The sequence below is a fragment of the Falco punctatus genome (assembly GCF_963210335.1).
Source record: "Falco punctatus genome assembly, chromosome: 1".
NCBI classification, from domain to species: Eukaryota; Metazoa; Chordata; class Aves; order Falconiformes; family Falconidae; genus Falco; species Falco punctatus.
The window spans coordinates 55173739-55193019 of record NC_137580.1 but is presented as its reverse complement, the minus strand read 5'-3'; the positions used below and the strand labels follow the sequence as shown (position 1 = coordinate 55193019).

At 36.3% G+C, this 19281-nt stretch overlaps 1 protein-coding gene across 3 annotated transcripts in view; it reads left to right on the top strand.

The window, feature by feature from the left end:
• ATP8A1 (ATPase phospholipid transporting 8A1) overlaps nucleotides 1–19281 on the top strand; it is a 136323-nt gene that overhangs the window by 112380 nt on the left and 4662 nt on the right. For all 3 annotated transcript variants that reach the window (XM_080403935.1, XM_080403936.1, XM_080403937.1), the window contains 4 exons: nucleotides 92–199; nucleotides 11908–11996; nucleotides 12390–12482; nucleotides 18853–18944. In XM_080403935.1, the coding sequence (XP_080260061.1) occupies nucleotides 92–199; nucleotides 11908–11996; nucleotides 12390–12482; nucleotides 18853–18944 (382 nt within the window). The remainder of the gene's footprint in view (nucleotides 1–91; nucleotides 200–11907; nucleotides 11997–12389; nucleotides 12483–18852; nucleotides 18945–19281) is intronic.

Here is a 19281-nt window from a genome sequence, read left to right as displayed (position 1 = left end):
TTGTAAAAACTAAGTAGCAAAGATCCTTTTTTTGTGTGTCATAATGCATCTGTGATGATTGTTCTCTTTTCTTTTTTTTGTTGTTTAACAGTTCAGCCATATAGCTATCTGGGGCAGCATTGCGCTTTGGGTAGTGTTTTTTGGACTCTACTCTTCTTTGTGGCCAGTCATTCCTATGGCACCTGATATGTCAGGAGAGGTAAAAGTGGATTTTAACTAATATCCAAATGTGTGCAAAAAATACTGTTTCATTCTTTAGTACAAGCCTAATCTTTATTTGATCCTTTTGCTAACTGGAGGTGCAGAAGAGGGTTGCTTCTTTTTAGTGTGATAGCCATGTTTGAAATAAAATGGATTTTTACTTCCGTGAAAATGGAGCTCAGTGAACAGGCTGTGGTTTTATGGTATAGTGAGGAAGAACAGACAGGTAAACTGCTTTGTGTTTCTTTAGTAAGTTTTTATTTTCTAAAGAGAAGTCTTACTGAATTCAGAACTTGGAATTACGATGCTTATTTGGCTAGAAGGTGTTTTTATAATGAGGTAGCACAAGTAGTGCATTGGTTAAGGCTGTTTTTTCAACTTCAGTTTTACAAATTTGCTAAGTATTTGAAACTCTAGAATGCCTCAGAAAATTTGAGGTGCCATAACATTGCATGAGCAGTTGCATGTCATGCACACAGTTCCTTTTCTATTAATGTGCTACTTGGAATGCATTATTGTAGTGTGTCTTTAACATTTTGACTTAGTTCCTGGTTTCTCTCTCCTTTTATTATCCTGTGTGTGTAAACCTGCTCTGAATATTGCAGATAGGGCTGAATCTATTGAAGATGCTTACTTGCTGATCTAATCGGGACTTCAGTCCCAAATTCTCAAAACCATTCCGATCCAGAAACATCTGAAATTTAGTATTAATTTCCCAGAAGCTTATGTCTGCTTCTGGGCACAGCCAGTACCTCCTGAGCTGAGAAATTCGATGTGCATTCTCAGTGAGAATCAGAAATGGAGAATACCGGCTTCTTTCAGATATTCTTCTAATGGTTCTCAAAGCATGTCAACTAAATCAAGCCTTACACCGGTAAAAGAGTGAGTGCCTTTAACTCCAGCACTGTGATATAATTCAGCAATTTATAAATTCATGCAGGATGTGGGAAATTTAGGTGCATGTCTGTTCCTCACTTGGAGGTAATTCAGACCCACAAATTCCACCTTCTACATAAACAGTTATGGGAAAAATAGTATATAGGCATTTATATAACTACTGCATTTTAATGGAGAGCACAAGGTATTAACTGAAGTACTTGGGCACCTAATTAAAAATGAATTTGAAATTACAGAATTTTTTGCTGGTTTCCCCATCTATTATAACCTGTTACCCATGTATATATGTAAAATTTGTACATTAACATGTTGCCTCCACTACTCAAAATTAATTGTGTACATTATTCTAAATTAATTGGAGCTATCATACTTAAGCATTTTTCTTCATATACACTGTATTTTATAGAGGAAATAGAGTGGGTTTGAAATTTGTTGGGTTTAGAGATTTTGTAAAAAGTTTATACATCGTTCTTTAAGACAGAACTTTTATAGTGATAGTCACAGTGGGAACAGCAAGGTGTATTATACTTGGTATGACAGAAAGGTGAGTGCTTCGTTGCTTAAATAATTGAATATTTTACTTAGTACATGTTCAGTCTCTGAAGTTATTGTGAGAAAAATGGTTTTGAAGGGAATGTAATTCCTATGAACTTGGAAAAACAGTTCTTCATAAAGAGACATAACTGTCCACAGAAATTAATACTCCTGGGGTTTGAATTCAACATGTCGCCAAGGTAGTCTGACTTAGAACCCCATATTCGTTTATTTGTTGTGATAAACCTCTGTCTGTACTTGATATGGACAGCCTTATTTTGTTGGTGTGTTTGTTTTATGCATGTGCATGTATATAGTAGCTTTCAACGCGTGTACATGCACGCAGTTGTCAGAGGAGGGTGGTGTTGGGTGAGGTTGGGTTTGATTTTGCTTTCTTTGTAAGAATATAGTTAGAAGTCTGTAACATCAGAATAAAGTCTCCTAAACATATCATAGACTGTAAGAGCTTACTTTGAAAGCTCTGGTCTAGTTTTTTGAGCTGTTCTCTGTGTGGCTAAAAGTCTTGTCAATGAATACCGCGGCTCAGATTGGAAGCAGGATTTTTGTATGCTCTCCTGGAAGACCCCTCACTGACCGGGTGGTCTCTGGCAGGGCAGAACTCATTGGGTTTCTCTGAAGCAAGTCCAGACCTTCCATAAGTGTTGGAACTAAAAGATTCACAGATGTAACTGTGGAAAAGATTGTGGTGTGATAGAAACAAATCCATACAGGCATCTCTGCTTGCCTATGCAAATACTGCTTGTCTAATTTCTTTCAATGCACGAGTCAGACTTGAAGACTTCATCCAAGTACGTTTGGCAGATATTTAATGAACAAGTCAAAAGCTGACCTCTATTTCTGCAGCTTTTTGTCTGTTTTGCCCTGGCTTGATCTGATAAATTAAAGGGGATTTTCGGGGGGGGGGGGGTGGGTGGGTCCAAATATGCTCATTAAAAATACCCCTTTTTTAACAAAGAAATAAAAAATAAATTTAAAAATTGTAAGAATATTGTACCAGCTGTCATCCTTATAAAGTTTAAATGTATTCACTTTCTGCTCCTTAGAGGTGGTAACAAGAGTTCTACCTTAGCAGGTTTATAGCCTTACCACTCCATATTCTTGTACAGTGTTCAACAAACCGATCAGTCCCAACTAGACGGTGATACTTGTCTTCTACAAACACCTTTTTCATGGCTTCTTATAGATAGAAAAGAACCTACTGAAACACTCTAATAAAAGGATTCAGTATAACTTCTTCGTATTGATGTCATGAAAATAGTAAGATTCTTGCTGATTATTGCTGGTTCTGTTCTAAGAAAATAAGAGACTAATGCTCTGGAAGGGGAGAGAAAAAACACATGGAGATGATGGAAAATGCATTCATAGGGTGCAGAGGAAAGGTTTCATCTAAATAGCTTGAAACTTGGATTTTTCATCTGTTCCTATGAAATACCTATACAACTCTGATAAATGTGTTTAAACAGGGAACACTACCACATAATGCCTCAAGAAAAAAGAGTTGTAATAGAAGAAAAGAGTCTGTTAGAGTCTGTTAATGTTGCGAAAACACTTATGTTGGAGCACTGAAGCTAGCGGGACAAAATTAAATCATAATAATTGTTGGTTTGTGTTCATCTTTTAGTAGCAAAGCATCACTCAACACATTACTGAAAGAAGAAACAAGTATGCCACATTTTTGCAACTTTTCCCTACTTTTTACACTAATTTTGTTTCCATCATTATGTTTATCATTCCAGTTGTAGAGAAGATAATTAAAGTTGGCTTTTACATGTGTTGCTGTATGTTAATAATACAGAAGGAAAGATTATAGAATGCTGTGCTCTGAAAGAAAACTTACTGAAATGAAAAATGATGACTTTCTGACAGAGTGCCAGCAGTTTTGTTTGTTGTCTAGGCCACTACCCCCCTTCTTTGACAGTTCTTAATACCATAACCGAGTGTATATTTCCTCCTCTCTCTTTTGCTCTGAATTTTCCCAAAATAGCCAAACAAGGACCCCTTTGATCCAAAATGCCCTGTTGATCCAGAATGCTGAGGCAGTTCTGGCACGAAGACCTTTGTTTTCTGGTCATTCAAGATTGCTACTCCCACGCTGGACCAGCTTACCCCAGCTGTACAGTTCCTCACAGTGTGGGAACTAGACGTCTCCCCATGTTACAGTACTCCTGAGGTTTACAAACAGTGGTAACTAGGTTGCCAGGTAGGTAGTGCACCAGAAGAGCTGAAAGATGGCTTCTGGCTCACATAAGCAGAGGTATCCTGGCACAAGTGTTCTCCTGATAGGAATAACTGGAATATATAATAGGAATACAGCTGATACCTGTTAGTGATCAGTTAACAGGCATCTGCATTATAGTAGCTGAAACTGTTTCCTTAGTAAAATTCTGACAAAACCTTAGAATCAACATTCAAACAAGGAACCGGTTACATTTTGTCAACCTTGAAACAGCTGCTATTCCAGTTTTTTAAAAAAATAAACCCCTGGTGAAGAAAGCTTCCATTTATTTTCCCTGACTGATGATGTTCAAATGAAAACTGTCAGTTCACCATTCTTCAGACAGAGCCCGGAAGGAGAAATGGACAAAAAGTGTGAGAGAAACAGTGGGATTTATGAAGCAGAAGAAAATAGAAAAATAGTCTGTAAAATTGAAGAAAGACATGTGATTAAAAAAAGGGTGATAACTTAGGTAATGAATTACATAGTATCTATGGCTAGATCAGGTACTGTAGCAGATCAACTTTTATGAGTCTTCTAGTAGTCTGAAACAAGTGTTTCATCATTAATTAAGCTGAAGTTATTATTCACCTTCATTTTATTTTTGTTTGTACTTCAGACTCATTCATTTAAAATACTTCTTCTTGAGTTTATTCTAAGAATTAGGGACTGTAATCTTCTAGTCTTAGACACAGATCCTAAAATACTAGGAATTCAAGTTTTATCTACTTATAGCAAAGTGTTAAAATACCTTTTCTACCAGGAGGATTTTGGTAGTAGTAGCAAAACATTGTTTCTGTTGGAGGGAATTTGATGCACAGTGTATGAGAGAGAAATATGGAAAATATTTCAAAAGATTTCAGGGATCTTTGCAACAACTTTGCAGTCCAAGTAACAAAGTCTTTATTACAGTACAGTTCATCTGCAGTAATGTTTATTCCTGCATTTGTTGTCTGTCAGTACTGTCTAGTGTGGAGGCATCTGAACAACCAGCTTTACAGGTTATTTTTCTGATATTTTACCACTAAAGATTGTGGGTTTAAGTGTTGATGCATGAGAAAGAAAGAAAGAAGAAAAAAAAAACCTTACTTGTGTGCATTTTGTGGTTAGATTTAACACTGTTACGGAGAAGCAGGTCATAGCACAGGACATCTGCTTTGACTCATTACATGAAACAAGCTCCATTTAATTTCAAAAAAGGTGCTGCTACGACTAGAAGAACGTTTTCATTGCAGATTTAAGTAAATCAGCTGTACAGGACTCTCTCAACTGCATTAATATAACTGAAGTTGATACTTTTTCTTCTATGTATAACATTAACAAAGCGAGTAAGTGAAGTATACTTCCAGTATTTTTTAAAAAAATTACAGTATTTTCTCAGTTTGAACCACATGTAGTTTGCATAAATATCTAAAAGTAAATGCCTAGTCTCTTCATATTTGATGATGTATTTACTTTGTAGATGTAACTTTTTTCTTTGAGACCCTCCAATACACAGAAAACTGTTCTGTGATGCTGGAAAAAAATGCATTTCATATCTGTGATCCCGTGAATTTGCAGAAGTTCCTGTTGTCCATGTTCTGTCATATTGTGCATTATACCCACTTGAAAGAAATAAATGATGCTGTGTATAAATTGTTAATGGTTTTATATCTATGTAGTCCTTTTGCAATAATTGCATTAATTAATGAAATTTCTGTAATTTATAGCACCTAAGTGTAGCTACCATTCAAGTGTTGTAGGCTATAAAGTTCCTAGAAACTTCCATTAATGCTTCCATCCTTGCAACTCAAAAGGCTAGTTTTCTTTCTAATGCCACTTAAAAAAAACAGATTTACTTTTAAAATTATAAAATAGATATATTGCTGAGCTGGTGTGGTTATCATTTCCTTGAACAACTATGGTTGTGCTTTAACTTGAAAACCTGTAATTCGGGAGAAGAGAGGAATAAACTGACCTGTTGTATATTTCATACTAGCACAACTCCTGACTCTTTGGGGTTTGTTACTGTTAAGTGCTCCAGGATAGGCCTCTTTTTATACACCTATATGATTAATAAATTAGCTTAAAATTGTAACACTTTCTGGAATAAGAAGTATGACATTGAGATTAAAATCCAAAGTTCAGTATCTGCAGAACTTTCTAATTTATTGTGGTAGTGTACATAATGCACTGTAAAGTTCTCCAGAGCACCATCTGTTTCTGCTCTGTCTGACCCAGGGGATCTGTAAAACTACTGGTGGAAATTGAAGTTAACAAACAAGTGTGTATTACAGAATTTTAGATAATTTGATTGAGGTTTGCAGAATCTTTGTGAATATTATTCATAATATAACTCTGTGATGTATTGAATATTTTTAAAAGTTAATCAGAATTCATCCCATATATCTGTTTTAGTCATGTATCCTCACCTGAGAGCCTAAAATTATGTTACCATTCTGGCACTAACATATTTTAGCTTATTTAATGCTTTAAATATAAAGTTTGATTTTAGCCTTTCACTTCAAGAATCTGAAATATTTTCATAAGGGATTTTTTTTTTCCCATTTAATTCCCATTAGGTAGTTTTCATTTTGAGCCCTCAGACCTTCACGGTTTAATTGTACTTAGTGTAGTACTAGGCAATTATTAGCCACAGCCTGCTATTGCCAGATACACTTCAAAGATCCTTTTCCATATTCAATAGTTACATTCTCACTCTGGTTCTTTGCACAGGTACAAACAGAAACAGCAGAGCTGATCTTTGAACTGCCAAATTTATCTTTTCTGCTTATGATGCTCTGTTTTGGTAGTATTACCATTCTGATATTCTTCTTCTTTATTGATGAGTGTTTTCTCATTATCAGCATTTAACTGAATTCTTTCCCTCAGCATATTACTGCCAATCTCCTTTATAAACAAAAGTTAAGGTTTTTTTCTGTTTAAAATGTTAAGAATGAAATTCAGTACACATTCCTGTTGTAGCTATGCATACAACACTTAAGAAATTAATGATGTTCAGCTGCCATCCTTCTCCATAGCAGCTGGCTCTTCTGATGCGTGGTATGGATGACTTCGGTTCTTCAGGGATGTCAGTGAAACTCAAATGTTTCCTGTACTCCTTCCTGTGACAGCACAGATAGCCCCTGTCCGGGTAACAAACTCTGCTGAACCACCACAACTCATCTGCTCATCATGGCTTTACATCTCCTTTGCCCCATTTCTTACATCGTCTTTGAATCGACTCAGCCAGGTTTCCCTGTGAGTCCTTTACTCCGAGGCAGAGGAGGACAGTCTAGCCTTCCCTTGCAGAACAACTGATGTTCTTTGATTACAAGCATGACTAAAGGTAGTCTGATAAATCTCACCTTGCTGACATTTTCTAGCTTGTCTAACGTCACATACAGGTGGCTCATTCTCTTGAATTTGTCTAAAGGTTATTTTTCAGCTCTGTTAGTTCAAGCTGCAGTGCAACCTTGTTAGCCAAACCTTTGCTAACAGAACCTTCTTCTCTTCCTAATTCTTGGGGGAGCTTTTTTTGTTTGTGTATCATTCTCCTCTCCAGCTTTTTGAGGAAATGCCCAGGTATTAGTATTTATTGTGAAGCCTTTTTGCTTTACCCTTTTCTTGCTCTTTGTCTTTGAAAGCACTTGCATTGCTGCTTCTGTCTAAAGTCAACAGAGATAGCAGCTGATCATTTCTCTTCATAAGAGCTATTCCTGGCACCATGATTTATTGGTGTTTTTTCTGTGTGATTTTTGCAAACGTGAAATATCTGTTGAGGTAACCTAGGCTTTCATAAAATGCAAGGGAAGAATTAAATGCCTATGAACTTAATTCACAAAGTGGAAATGAGCAGCCACTCTAAACTAGTCACAGGAACATGTAATAAGGTGCAGTCTTGCATTTCATCGCTTTCTGGGCTCAAATGCCTTACTGTGGTTAGAGATAAGTGCTAATCTGATGATTCACAGACCTAAACTACCTTCCACAGTTAGACTCCTATGTTTTTTAAAATACCCATTTATCCAACAGTTAAATTCTAGAACAGTCACGCCAAATCAATGTCACACAGAAGCCAGGTTTAAGTTTCTCTTTACTTTGCAGCTTTCGGGGTAATGCTTTCTGCTGAAAGGGTGACTGAACAGGGAACTGTCCCCTCCGCTGTTCTGCTTCATATGGAATAATCGAATATTTGCTGGGTCAGAAGAGGCAGTGCTGGCTTTTGCTCAGCCTGTGTCATTAAGGTACTATCTCTCGTAGTTCTCGTAAGGAACGCAAGATGTGTGTTCCAATGGATGCTTAGAGTATTAAAATATTAAGTGAAACAAGGGACTGAACTAAAGACACATTGGTAGAAGAGAGACCTAAAGTCTCTGTTAATCTTCTGTATTGCTCTGTCACCACAGAGGTACTTTTCAAAGCTTTAGGATTTATAGTACACATTTGTGTTAGTGGGCTTTTGTATATATGTACTTATTATATTATTATTTGTGTTTATATAATTAAGACCATGATCTTAATCACCCTTCTGTAGGATACAGTCCACCCTTCATCCCTGCCTGCAGTGAGGAATTTGGTGACCTTGCAATGGACTATTTGTGTCCTTGGCAGAAGAAAATGAGAGCAGCTAGGGAAAAAGTAAAGGCATGTTCCTTAGTCTATCCTTACTGATTTTTCTTGTCTCCTAGGAGATTTATTCAAGTAAGAATTTGTAGATTCTGCCTGCAGATACCCACCATTAACCTACTGCCTGGCACTGCCCCTGATTCAGTACCCCTTAGTGTTTGTTGTATAGCGGTAAAGCTTTGGTTTGTATGTGCAGAAAAGGGAGGGACGCCCTTTTTAGTATACTAATAAGCAGAGTTCCTGCTAAATTCTTAATAGGAACTGTGAGAAGGTTTTTGAACTCTAAACAGCAAAGAAAGACTAGAGGCATTGCAAGAACTCACCTGTAGGATCTTTGCTGTGCTAGGGGTTAGTGCAGATCTGTTCTAGTATTACAGCTGAAAGTACTTTGACATGTATGGATGCAAACATGCAGATGACTAAAACTAATTGTCTTTGTAGGTGGTTGAGAAGAGAAACTTGCTGGTTTGATGGTGTTGAGAAGTTATTTTAATACTTCTGTAGTTCATAGGGAGAGGATATGTACCTAGATGACACCTGAAATAGATAAGCTGAAAAGGGTTTTCAGAAGCTTTTCTGCAGCAAGAATTTTACCGTTCCTTGCATCTTTCTTTCTTTAGTTTTAGAAGGCTTTCTAAAATCTGAGGTAGCTGTTCTGGCAGGTCATTTCACAGTGAAGAAAAAGGGAATGTTCTCTGTTCATTTTGGCATGTAATTTCCTAACAGTACATCTTCATCAGTGCATTAAAAATCTTTTGCAGCCAGGATTTCTAATCTACCACTAAGCCGTGAAAGGGAGTATTTCTCAGCATATTTTTTTTGCTTTTTTAGGAAATAAGAACTCGTATAAAAACTGTACATTGCACTTGATAAACAATGTTAATTCATTTTAGAGTGTCCTGATATCGAGCGTGAGCTACACATACAACAAATTATTTATCTCCCCTGCAGTAGTTGAAAGTCCTACAATAAACCAGGCTTCCCAGCTCTCATTTTGGATTACTTCTGAATTCCCCTGGGACCCACTTTTGTGGCAGATTCCATTTGGTTTCACAAGGCCTGAAGGGGGAAAGCTTGGCATAGACCACAAATCTCTCACATTAGGAACAATTTGTAAACCACAAACAGAGGCAGCCAGAGTCCGTCCCCAGAACAGGCTGCTCCTGTTAGTGCCATTGTCTGAAAAGGATTGGTTTGCCATTTCCCAGATGACCTGCCTATGTGTAGAGAGATGTGAAAAGTTAGAGACAAAAATGTTTTCTACAGAGTGAGGGGGGAGTTTTTTGTACAGAAAGGAAGGAAATACCTCTGTGGGATTTTATTTTTTCCCCTCTTCGTCCAAAAAATACAAAGAGGCCCTCTGTCTTTAATGCGAATGTCGGCTTTAAATCTTTTAGGTTTGGATTAACTCTGTAAAAGAAAAAAAAATCTGACAGGCTTTCAAATATGACGCAGAAAAACTTCTTTTTTTTTCCTCAATTCATGTTGTTCATTTGTAAAGCCAAAGGCTGGATGGACTGAATAGTAGGCGCCAGTTGTTCCTTCATTCATAGTTTGCATTACAATGGTCAGAATTAACATCCTAAGACCTACATTATCACTTTTGCTGTTTCACCAGCAAACATTTAATACAGGGTGGCTTACGCAAGGACAGCTCTTTGCTGCGTTCTTATAAATCAAAAAATATTGGTCCTAATAGGAAGTAAGAGTTGTGATTACTTCAAGTTGTATTTTTGCACTTATTTTTTAGGAAACTTTGTCTCTCTAATTGCTACTTAATTATAAAATGTCTTGCAAAATGTAGTTGTGATAGACATTTCCTATTAGTTGCTGTTGTAGGAAATGAGTATTTCATCAAGTATGTCAAAAGGCATGCTTTGCTTATAAAGTAATTGTGCTAATGCATTTTCTTTACTTCCTGATACAAAAATTTCTTCTTTTTTTTTTTTCCATTGAAAATGTGAATTGTTTAATTTTGAACCTGGCACTGCTCAGTGCTTACACCTTTTCTGACAGCTGTTGGCAAAAATAATTAATTGACTCTCAGGACGGTATCTATGTCCTTATAACATACCTGTGGAAAGTTTACCAAATTTTTCATTCAAATATATTTTCATGCTTTCTAAAGAATCAGTGTCAGTGGGAATTTGGATATGAAAACAAGGTAAATTGAACTTTTTACTTATATCAGTGAGAGGTTTTTTCTGAAAATGATTCACTTTTGTTTTTATACATGAAAATACTAAGTATAATTCTAAAATGTTCATGTATGCACATTCAGAAATTAAACTTCAGCTACTGCAAGCTACCTGCATTTGTCTGTCAATTAGTAACATTTCAGCTTGTTTGTTTTAGTTACATACTGAGGTTTAACCTTTGAAAGGAATTAGTCTCCAAGTAATGAAGCAAAGGATGTGAAAGGGTATCGGTTTGTAGCAATGGTACTTTCAAACTCTGTACAATCTAATCACATTATAAAAGTATTTTTATTACTGACTGCAAAACAATCTTTCAGTAATACACTGCATTAAGTATTTATCATACTCTTTGCATCCATGATACTCTTAATATAGACACTCCGGCACGAATTACAAGGGTAGATTAAATGGGTTTTTTTCCTTTAATATCCATACATTATGATGTTTGGTTTAGCTTTTTTTACTGTGTTTTAGTTTTTAGTCTGTTTACAGACCAAGTTATGAACAGAAGAAATTCCTATGTATGTGTAAAGCAGCATATAAAAAAGTAAAGACACAGCTCAAAGCAATGATCTGGTTTGCAAATATTTCACCATATGTTAATGTATTGGATCTTCATTTACGTAATTATGAAAGTATGCAACATATTGTTAATTAGTTGTTTTCTTAGTTCTCATTTTTAAGCAGTTTGTTGAACAGGAGTCTGTGGTGTGGGAACTGTGGTACAGTGAGTTCTGTTGGAGATAACTTTGATCTGAATTATATTGCAAATTGATTGTAACAGTGTCCGATACCCATATCAAGGATCAGGAGCCATTATATCCTGTTAGGGTTGATTGCAAAGAAATTGTGCTCATAATGTATTGACAAAGATTGTGCAAGTGGCAGGGTATGGATTTCCAATAAATCTGCTTTTAATGGAAATGTCTATAATCAGCACAGTGGTGTAGAGCAGGGTTGTGGAGGGGTACATTCCCCCTCCCTCAAAAAGCTAAGCAGTGTGATCTTTCTGCCAGCTTCTTAACATGAATTAGTGCTTACTACCTACTGAATTTCTACAGCAACTCAGGGAATTTTGGAAAGGAGTTAGAAGGTTTTATTTTGCATTAGAGAGTCTAGAATGTTTAATTTAAATTTGCTTTTGATACCCTCAACCAAGAATTTGATATTTCTAAGGTTTTTTCCTAGCTCTTATCATGGCATCATCATATTTTGTGCTTTTTTCTCTTCTAGGCAGCTATGATGTTCAGCTCTGGAGTGTTTTGGATGGGACTCCTATGTATTCCTATGACAGCTTTACTTCTTGATGTAGTATATAAAGTGTGAGTACAGAAATGCCAAGGTTTACGGGACTGTTTTGAGTGTGTGTTCAAATTATTAATATAAGAAAAGCAAATGAAGATCAGCTCTGGTGGTTATATAAAACTGTTTTTCACCTTGTTTGGTTTTGACAAACTTTATTACAAGTGTTACTAGTATTTTAAATGTTTCAATAGTTGTGATGTCTTTTTAATAAATATTTGTTGTTTCTAATTTGCAAGAATGGCTTATAAAATGTATTATTTAGACTTGCTTTATAATGTTTCTTCTTGTAAAGCTTAATTTTAATTTATCTGGGAGAATGGATTTGTAAATTGATATTTATGTGTGTCAAAACAGTCTCTTCTTTTACCTTCAAGAAGAGTTAATCTGGCAGTGTTTTATATTGCTTACAGAGTAAAGAGAGCTACTTTTAAGACACTGGTAGATGAAGTTCAGGAGTTGGAAGCAAAGTCTGAGGATCCTGGGGCAGTTGTGCATGGCAAGAGGTACTGTAAAAATTTGTATATCATTGTCTTTTTAAAAAAAAAAATAAATATTTTCAGCCTTATACATGTATCAAAGACAAAAGGTTATTTTTCAAAATCCAAACAAAACAGAAGGCATCTGTAAAGAGGTTTCAGGTCTGCTGAGCCTGTATGTTTTATCATATGCTTAGACAGAGGGTTTTACCAAAGGCTTTAACTGATGTCTGTCTCTGTAGCCAACTGTTACGTTTCTATTTTTATGTATAGAAGAAACTTGAGGTACGCTTTTAATTCTGTCATTTTTGATTGTGTTAACAATGAACACAAAGTGAGTTTAAACCTGTGTCATTCAGTAGTGTAGTTATAAATTGGCCCTAAACGTAATAGAAATATTTTAAGGATTTTTAAACCTGCTTGGTAGCATAAGAGCAAACAGCAAAATCTGTGTAGTATTTGCTGAAATTGAATAGAACAAGCTGTCTTTATATCTGATGCCGGTCCAGAGCAAACAAATTTGACTAATCAATATAAGGTAAGAAATAATTTTAACTTAAGACTCCACAAGAATTCCCTTGTTACATCCTCCTTCGTGGATCAGGCAGGTAATTTGAAAAGAGGAGAAGGCAAAACTGAATAATTGTACAATTTCTATGTGTATATTCAGCATTAAGGTGTGCACTTGCTAAAAAACTTCAGATTTTTAACGCTAGCTGAGCTCATAGCAAGCATTTGTTGAACGGGAGTATGAGATGACAAGGACCCCGTCTCCCCACCCCTTCCAGTTCATTAGTGCCATTTGGCTGGGTCAGAGCTTTTTTCCTTGTCTTCATTTTCATGAGTTTTGTGAAGTCTAAAAAAAGCCAAAACTGTTGATACTTGATTTTCCTGTTCTTTCTTCCCTTTGGACTGCTGGTTATTTAGTATCTTCATGGCAAAGGGCTTAGCCAAGAAGGCTTTTTTCTTACCAAGCTATGCACAGAAAGAGACCAGAAAAACCACAGCCACTTCTTTTATTTTAGCTTCAGTTTTCAGGAAGTACCTTTTGTTCGTAAGGATACTTAAGTTCCCTTTCTCCTTCAGTCTTACTGTATCCCTTCTGTAGTTCAGTGGGAATTGGCTTACTAGAATTTACCATCTTGAGGCCAAATTACATCGGATACCAAGGTGATGACCACCTAATGGGTGGAACATCCGGTTTGTGTGAGTGTTTGCTCCTAATTTTCCTTTCTTTTCCTAGAAATTACTCTCACAAGAATGTTTTGCCTCTAGTGGAGTTCATCTTCCCTGGTACCATAGACAAGTACCAGGGAAGTATCATGAGGCCTGGAAGCTCATCCCACCACCTGTGGAACACCTACCTAGTCCAGTGTGGTGGGCTACGTAGGAGCACATGCCTGCACAGTGTCTCCCGTCAGGCTCTACATGCTGTCTTTGTAACAGCAGCTTCAGACGGGAAGTACTGCAGAGTCCCCTAGTTGATGACAATTCCTTCATCAAGCATACTTTTCATTACTGCAAGACCCAGTTACTGCTTGCAAAAGTAAGTTCTCTTACTTTCAGAGGTGATCTAAAATGGCAATGCCCATTCAGGCAGCTTCAGGGCAAAACTCTTCTTCCAAATTATCCAGCTCGTATATCGATGTGTTGAGCTTTGAGGCAGAAGCAATGCATGCTGTGTGCTCTTTTGCAAAGAATGAAAGTTGTAAAAGAACTAATTGCAGAAAAGAAAGCAGACATTAGTCCTAGGCAGTGCTGAAAGGGGTGGGTATATCTTGTGGGTGTATAGGAAAGTAAGGTAATGTACCTTTTCAGTATTCTGTACTTGCATTCCCAAAACTTCTCTTGTATTCCCAAATTCAGCAGCTTTTACTTCAGTTGTCTAGGCAGTGTGCTTTTCCATCATCCTACAGAATGTCTTCCAAATTCCTCCTCCTGTAGGTAAGAGAACTTGGTGTTTTCACCACTAGTTTTATAATCATCTTTTTATCCCGCAAGTAGTTAGGAGGGCTTCATGAAGGTCGTTTAGTTACCTGCCAGAATGTCTTTCTTAGATCCATTCCTTTTCCACAGTTATTTTTAGACCCATATCCTTTGAAGTATATAAGCTTCCACTTTACATGCAACTCAATGGATGTTAGGCATCTTAGTATCTCTTAAGGGTTTATTCCCTCCATTTAAAAAAAAAAAAAAATTGTATGTTAATTCAGGTAATAGAGCCAAAACTTTACCCTTTATGTAGAAAGTATTCTTTGTTAAAGAAGTGGTCTGGATTAACTAGTTACCAGTGCAAAGTAATTAAAATTGTTAAGGAATGTCCTCTACGTCTGTTCCAATACGTACACGAGACATTTTTATTCTTGAATTCTAGTGCTTTTCATGCAAGAACCAATAGTTTGAAAAACTTACCATGTATTCTTCAGGACCAAGTAATAATTGTCTAGTGTGCAAACCTCTGGAAGTACCTTTTTGTATTGTAGCAGAAGAAGGGATTTGTTCTCATGAAATGCAAAAATAACCTAAGAAGATATAAACCACTGGTAAAGAAGTAACTGGGAAATAGTGAGAAAGGTAGCTCGGGAGCTTTTCCACTGTATCCATTCCCATCTTAAAAATACTACAACACAAAATCAGAGGCTCAGCTTCCACAGATAACAGGTCAAGATTCTACTCTTGGCTAGATGCTGTAACCGGACAGTATCTAAATGTTTGCTTAGAACCGTATTAGTGTTATTTTTTATTGCTGTTTTTCAGCTAGAATATATTTGTAGCAAATTTTTAGAACTCTGTTGACCTGATATTTCATGCATTTAAACACAGCTAAGATTGTAAGGCTTGACCTTTTGATGTTTTCCTATCAAACAATCTTAGGATGGGAATTTTCTATTTAAATTCTAAATATGCGCTTTTAGCTGTTTTCTTAAAATTAGGATTAAAAATTGACATTTACATTGAAATAATTTAAAATACTGCTTTTCAAATATCTTTATTGTATTCTAGCACATGCTTTAAAATTAGAACATGCGAATACAGTCTTAAAATCTGTCATCCCTTGTATTTTTACAGTGCTGATTTGAAAAGGTTTTAAACTGTTATTGAAAGCTCAGGAAAAGCATTTCGGTCGTATCTTGCTGTGTCAGTGTGCGTGTAAGGATGTGTAATCAGGTTTTTCCCCAGAACTGTCCCAGAACACTTTATTCTGTTCTTCTGTAGGCAACATATTGAAATTGTTTTTATCATATACATTTGTCAGTTAAGTAAGAATATATCTTGAGCAAGAAGGTGTGAGTTTTGCATAGTCACTTTTCCAACAGAAAGTAAGCTTCCATGTTGGAATACTACTGACTTGGGGGTGCCTTAACAGCATAAATAATAGAGCCACTTCAATGGATTAACACATTTGTGCCACAAAAAGTATGATTTCTATCACCAAAGCCATTGTAACTGAAATGCCACAAAGCCGTTTCTACTTAACATTGAAATTACTAAGGTAAAAGGATAGTTTTTTATATAAACCATTGTGCAACAACAGTTTTTCTGATACCTTGTATATAATGCTTAAGCAGGAACAGCAGTATTAATGCTTACTATAAAAATATTTTTACTGGGTTGGATACTACATAGACTTACAATAACATGTATAACAGCCCAAATTTATGGAAATGTCTTTAGAGATAACTACTGTAAATACTGCTTCATATAATCATTGTTTTTCATTCAGTCCACTTGGAAATTATTTTTATACCAGCTAAGTGGTTGGTCAGGAATATATATAGCATTTTTTTTTTCTATAAATGAGGTTAATTGCCTGTAAATGTTTGTGTTTCATATTCAAAACCAGTTAATATTCTGCTTGTCTGTATAGGTACATACAATGAGTATAGGCATTTAGTTACTATGATTTATCATTAGTTAATTACGAAAATGTTTTCTTGGCTTCACATGTACATTTTTAAATATGCTTTTGAATGGCAACTGGGTGATTCATAATAAAGACCCTACAGTATTTCAAGTATAGAAATGGATCAGAATTTAATAGAATAGCTGGAAGCACTTTCTTTTTTTTTTTTTCAAATGTATTTCCTACTTAATTTGTATTTTCTGTACCAGCAATCAGATCTGTGCAGTGGAAACTTCATTATACATAAACTAAGAAATGTGCATATTTCATGTTTTTGTAAAACTTAAGGCAGTATTTTCAGTGCTTAGCATTTAAGCAATCTGAACATTCCATTCTGGAACACAAGCAAGGAATAATGATGGTACCAAAAATGCTGGAATAGGCCCGCTATGTTTTTAACGAAGGATTTTTTTTATTAGAAAATAACACCTGTCAAAAACTTCGTAGAAATTTGCTGATTTCAACTCACATTAAGAAGGGCTTCTCAGACATATTGCAAAGGAGATACAGTTGATAACTGCATCTAAGTATTCACATGGTCTTCCACCTCTGACCTCCCACCTTACATGAAGACATTTATTTCTTCATTCTCTATATGCTTGTGGTTTAAATCTAAGTCCCTAATTTTTTATTAATCTTGTCACTTTGACAGTTTCTAGTTCTGAACTAAAAAGGTTCCTACACAGCCTATAGGAGCAGTTGGGATGGGAAACAAAAAAAAATCCTCAAAAAGTTAGCTTATGGGAACACTGAGAGTAAGATATGTTTCAGTACTCCAACCTCTCTGTTCTTGGTTTAGTCAGCAGGTGCTGACCGTTTTCCTGGAACTGGTACCTAACTTCTTTTTTACAAGACTGTCTCATTCCATCTTTTCCTTCAAAACATGGCCACAGAAGCAGTTTCCCCTGCCTCTCCCCTTACCCTGTAGATTTTGCAGTTAGTTTCTAAGACCCAAGTTTTCACTTCATGGTGTGTGCTTTAACCACCGGACTGGAGGGGAACAGAAAGGAGAGGTGGACCATTAGTCCCCCAGTTTAATCCAGTGGTTCAGCGTCATGTATAAGAAGTGTGTGCACTCACTGAAGAAAGAATGAGCATTTCTAATTTATTAGTTTGAATGCTAATCTAGTAAGGGAAGCAGTCTAGTTCCAATCCTTGCACCACTTAAGTCTGGTCTTGCAGCCTGGGAAGGTAAGGCTGAGCTAATTGACAATAATATTTAAGAGTAATTTGATTGATCAAAACTCAGTAATGTAGGTATGTGAAGTCTGCTTTACTTACTATGTCCTTACGTAAGAGACAGGTTTGGTAATCTAGCAGAACTACAACAAAATAAATCACTATATGCTCAGAATAAATTTAAGATACTTCTTCGGAGTTCTTTTCAGTGAACTAATTTTTAGGCCAGTTCATGTGGGGAGGGGCTGGATTTTTCTGCATTGGAAATGTTTAAATGATAGGTTGGTATTTCTCTGAAACACAAGCTCTAATTCAGTGAATGTCAAATATAGAGAAAGAAATTGAAGGTTTTGTGTGAGTGTTTTTAATAGTCCCTTGCACATCTTTATGTTACCAAAATTGTCAGATTTTGAAAGCTTTCTTGCGCTATGGCTCGTCCGTCTGTTATTTATTTAGTAATGTAGGATCCTATTTGAGAGAACTTTAAATGTAAGGAAGATGGGACGGTAAGGAAACTGGACACTTCCCCTGCTCCATTCACTACAGTTTGCAGCATTCAGCTGCTGCTTGAGTCTCAGCTTAAAAACTATTTAATACTTCTGTTTTTTTCTGGTTGGGTTGAAATGGAGAGTCACTTGGATTACATTAAAGCACAATAAATACATAACAAAACAGACTCGGTACTGCTGAGAAGGGAGGAGCTGAGCTGAAGTGACCAACCTCTAGTACTAATGGTAGTCTGTTATTTGGGTATGATCTCCAGAAGAACACCTGGAGTGTCGTGGTGAATACACCTTGCTAGAACACTTTTCATGGAAGTCACACGTTTCTGTACACACTGCTGATGGCCATGGATCTGACTTTCCCTCATCTTCTTTTCCCATCCCTTTGGGGTACCGTGTCAGTAGAGGCTTAGAGCATTTTCTTCTGCGAGGAGAAGACAGACTGTTACTCAGTCTGGCACTAATCAGGCCATACTACATCAAGGAAGCGAGTGCCTTTCCTTTACACAGCATGTTTCTAAAGGATGCTCAAATCTTTACAATATTATTCATTTAATTGTACTGTCAGCACACAACAGTGCTTCAAACAGGTATTTTGCCTGTACTGCGACGAGTGAAAACATTGCCAGGGATCTGGACTTAAATCTGCCCTCGCACACACTTCTAATCGTCATCTTAATAATAATTACTTTAGGCACAATTAAAAAGGAGGGAAAAAAGGACACTTCATTTAATAATTCTCATTTAACAGACTCAGAGATAAAGGGATACCGTAATTAGTAAGTAAATATCTTTCACTCTTTCTTCCTAGCTTAACTGAAAGAGCCCAACTACTGAAGAACGTTTTTAAGAAGAACCACGTGAACTTGTATCGCTCTGACTCTCTGCAGCAAAACTTACTTCGTAAGTGTTCACTGACAAAAAAAAGTTAATATCCATTCATAGTATAGAAGTAAAATTCTACCTTCCACTGTATTTGTTTATAGTAAAGATGCAGTATCCTAAACCAAGCAGACCATGTTCTTTGCGTGTTGGTAGGTTTCTCTTCATTCCTAAGATACTGCACAAGGTTCTTTCTGCTATTTTATAATTCATAGAATAGTTTGGGTAAGAAGGGACATTTAAAGGTCATCTAGTCCAACCCCCCTGCAATGAGCAGGGACATATTCAGCTAGATCAGGTGCAAAATTATGTAAGAAATAGCATGGGTTTTCTACCTACTAATTGCTGAAAAGAGGCT